This window comes from Physcomitrium patens, chromosome 14 (assembly GCF_059467195.1).
Source record: "Physcomitrium patens ecotype Gransden chromosome 14, ASM5946719v1, whole genome shotgun sequence".
Taxonomy (NCBI): domain Eukaryota; kingdom Viridiplantae; phylum Streptophyta; class Bryopsida; order Funariales; family Funariaceae; genus Physcomitrium; species Physcomitrium patens.
Window position 1 is genome coordinate 9,665,289 of NC_143423.1, and position 3,477 is coordinate 9,668,765.

Below are 3,477 nucleotides of genomic sequence, written 5' to 3' on the forward strand. Positions count from 1 at the left end.
AAAACAAAAAAACAAAAAAACAAACCACACTCCCGTCATTAAAAAGAAAAAGAAAAAAAAAAAAAAAAAAAAAAAAAAAAAAAAAAAAACTAAAGCAAACTTCAACTCCAATCCACAGTCTACAACCACAAAACACGGAAACAGACGGTAGTATTCAAGATGCACATATTACTCCCAAAAAAAAATTCGATAAAGAAAAACGAAGAAACATGACCGACGGACACCCAAAATTAGATTCCATAAGAAATTAACAAAACAAAGAGAAAACGATATAAAAGGTAAATAATTACTCCGCAACTACACACACTTAGACAATGATACCAATCCAAATACAGGACCAAACATCACAAGAAGCTCACAAAGACGATTTACAAATGAAACGACACGTAAACCAGCAAATCAAAAAATAAATAAGAAATACAGCACCAAAAGCAAAGGACATCATTAAGGACCACCCATATCAAGATAAATGAAAAGAAAATCGAAAAAAAATGTTTTACACAAATATGCTGACAAATAAAGGAAAGTAGCTTCAGAACAAATAGGCTACGCTGAGCAACATCCCTTCTTCAGGTCTGGAGCGTTGCTGTCTAGCGGAACAATATTGGTTCCCTGTCCGGGGCCTTCAGTCGTGTTCTCCTCCGAAGCCAGAGCTTTCTTGCTCACGATGCGATATATCTCTGTCAAAATCCTCTGGAATGCCTTCTCCACGTTCGTCGACTCCAACGCTGACGTTTCTATGAAAGAAAGCCCTTCCTTCTCCGAAAACGCCTGCGCATCGTCTGTTGACACGCCTCTCAGATGCTTCAGGTCCGACTTGTTCCCCACCAGCATGATCACAATGTTCGAGTCCGCGTGGTCTCTCAGCTCCTTCAGCCACCTCTCCACGTTCTCGTACGTTACGTGCTTTGTGATGTCGTACACCAGCAAAGCTCCCACGGCTCCCCGGTAGTACGCACTTGTGATGGCTCGGTACCTCTCTTGCCCTGCTGTGTCCCAAATCTGAGCTTTGATCGTCTTTCCATCGACCTGCCATGGTCCACCAACCCACAACACATCAGACCCTCCCCACGTCCACCCGACCGTGCGTCATCCAACCCCCGACCAAATAAAACACTCGGAGCCGCTGGCTCCACAACGACCTATGTCAGTACATGTCAGAACATGTCCGAAACTCGCAATTCTCCCGGACCTCGTCCCCGTACCGCACGCCCCAATCCACAACACCACCATTCCAAAACTCCCCCGCATGCTCAAAAACCCTCCACCCCGTACTCCTCCGACTGTACCTCACCACATTAACTCCGCCGGACACACACTCTCTCCGGCGGCATCGCATGTCGCTCCTCGCTATCATGTGATGCATGCCCTTACGTATCCTGCAAGCATCTCACGCAGATGCGACCCTGACCATGAGCATCCTCGCAAATGCTCGACTCGTGCGAACGAAACCCGCCTCCCGGCTTGCCAGTCCGCCCCTTTCCGGGCGCTCTTGTCATACAACTCCCCACCACAACGGAAGAATCCTAGTCATCCGCTGGAGACCCACCACAATAACACGCCCAATAAACTCCCCTCTCGCCATTCGCCCTCGTCTCAACCCACTCCCCGCAACTCCCCGAAATGACCACGCAACCCCAACCGCCCCTCATTCGCTCATATCACGCAACGACATGCGTCACACAAGGATCGCCCTCCTGGCCATCCCCACCGATGGCGCAATTCACCCGCACAACGTCCACACAACCTAGACCAACAACCACCACCGTCCCGTCCCGCCGGCATTCCCCCAGATCTGCCAGACCACAACAACCACCGTCCCCGATTGCTGGACTGCTCGAAGAAACCGCTCAATCCAAACACCTACCCCTCACACACTCGTTCCGCTCCGCTCCGATCCACTCTCAGTGGATCCAACCCGATCCTCTCAGATGCACCACGCATTGCGCTCTACCGTAACCTCCCCGGACCCTCGCTTCTAGTCACACCTCTACAGCTTCGACCGCAGCCGCACCAAACCCCGCCCTCACGACATTGCATGCCAGCACGGGCCGGACGATACCTGGATAGATCGAGTGGCAAACTCCACGCCAATGGTCGACTTCGACTCCAGGCAGAACTCGTTCCGCGTAAATCTGGAAAGCAGATTGGACTTCCCCACACCGGAATCTCCTATCAGCACCACCTTGAACAGATAGTCGTACTCGTCGTCGGCCTTGTGCGCCATCTTCTCGCCTCGCCTGTGGCTTCCTTCGTCGCTTGCAGAGGACGCTTTCCCACCCGGATGAACCTACCACAACACTGCCAAGAACAACCACGTGCCCTCCAACGAATCAACCACCACAAATTCCACTAAATCACCCGCTGCTCCACACATCCTCGCAAAAATGGAACGCGCAACCCCTACCCGCAGCTCGCACTCGCAGTCCACCAAGGGGGAAAACAACAACCAAATAAAGAACAACATGGAAGCGAAACAAACACTGGCGCCCGGCAGCGTCACGCACGCCATCAACACACCCATACACAACTCGCTGCGGCAAACACTCACAAGGCGGATGAAACACTCACTTTACACGAAGCCGCGGCGAACAGAGGAGCGGTGCGAAGCTCGATCCTCACAGAAAATGTCGCGCGGCAGCAAGCAAGAAGACGAGCAAGCAGGCACCACTTAACCCTAGCACCGCGACACTAAGCTGACGAGGAGCCACGAGAACGAACGAACGAACGACGGCAGAGGAGGGGGGAGGGAGGGAGATCGACGCAGCCAGAGGGTGCTAAGCTGCTGCTGCTGCGAGACAACTAACTCCTCGCACAAATCGCCTGGTTCCCTTCGCGTTTGCCTTTCCTTTGCCTTTCCTTCCCTCCCGTCACGAAGTTCGCGGATCTGCACAATGAAGCCTCGAAGCGAGGGACATGCTTTGGCAGAATGAACAGAGCGGAGCGGAGCAGAGCTCGTGGTTTTTTCCAGCGGGAGTTGGAAGGAAGGAAGGCGGGGCGAAGCCGGAGACCGGTTCCAAGCCTGAGATAGACAGATGCATGAGACGGTTCTACGGCAGATCAGTCGTCCTCTCGTCTCCTCTCTTCGTCCTCTCCATCTGGCTGGTGGGTTTCGGTGCTCTGCTGTGCTGTCGAATAATATTAATTCGTCAGGCAGTGAGTGCCCTGGACGACCCCTTCCTTCATTCTGGCTCACTCACTCACTGCCTGCTTTGAACCAGCACCACCTGCTGCTTACTGTACTCCCCCTCTTCTTTTCTTCTCTTAGGCTTCCATGCTTACTCTCCCTTTTTGTTCTTCCACCTTCTCTTCCCCTACGGCCATTCCAGCTTTCCAGGCTCTTTTCGGAATTATGGTGTCCACCACTAGACTTGGCATTTGCAGAAGCTACTATCATATCATAATATTTTCAGTACTCCTACAATGCAATTTATGTGTGTGCCTTCACCACATGTGCCATTTTCTAAGAAATCTATT

The 3,477-nt window shown here is 51.8% G+C and overlaps 1 protein-coding gene across 1 annotated transcript; it reads right to left on the reverse strand.

Moving 5' to 3' along the window:
- Positions 1-460: 460 nt before the first annotated feature.
- On the reverse strand, positions 461-2,713 carry LOC112291525 (ras-related protein YPTC6). The gene is made up of 3 exons (XM_024539067.3): positions 2,572-2,713; positions 2,063-2,301; positions 461-1,029 (listed from the first exon to the last, which is right to left on the reverse strand). The coding sequence occupies exons 2-3, from the start codon at positions 2,225-2,227 to the stop codon at positions 547-549; spliced, it is 648 nt and encodes a 215-aa protein (XP_024394835.1). The 5' UTR covers positions 2,228-2,301; positions 2,572-2,713; the 3' UTR covers positions 461-546.
- Positions 2,714-3,477: the final 764 nt, after the last annotated feature.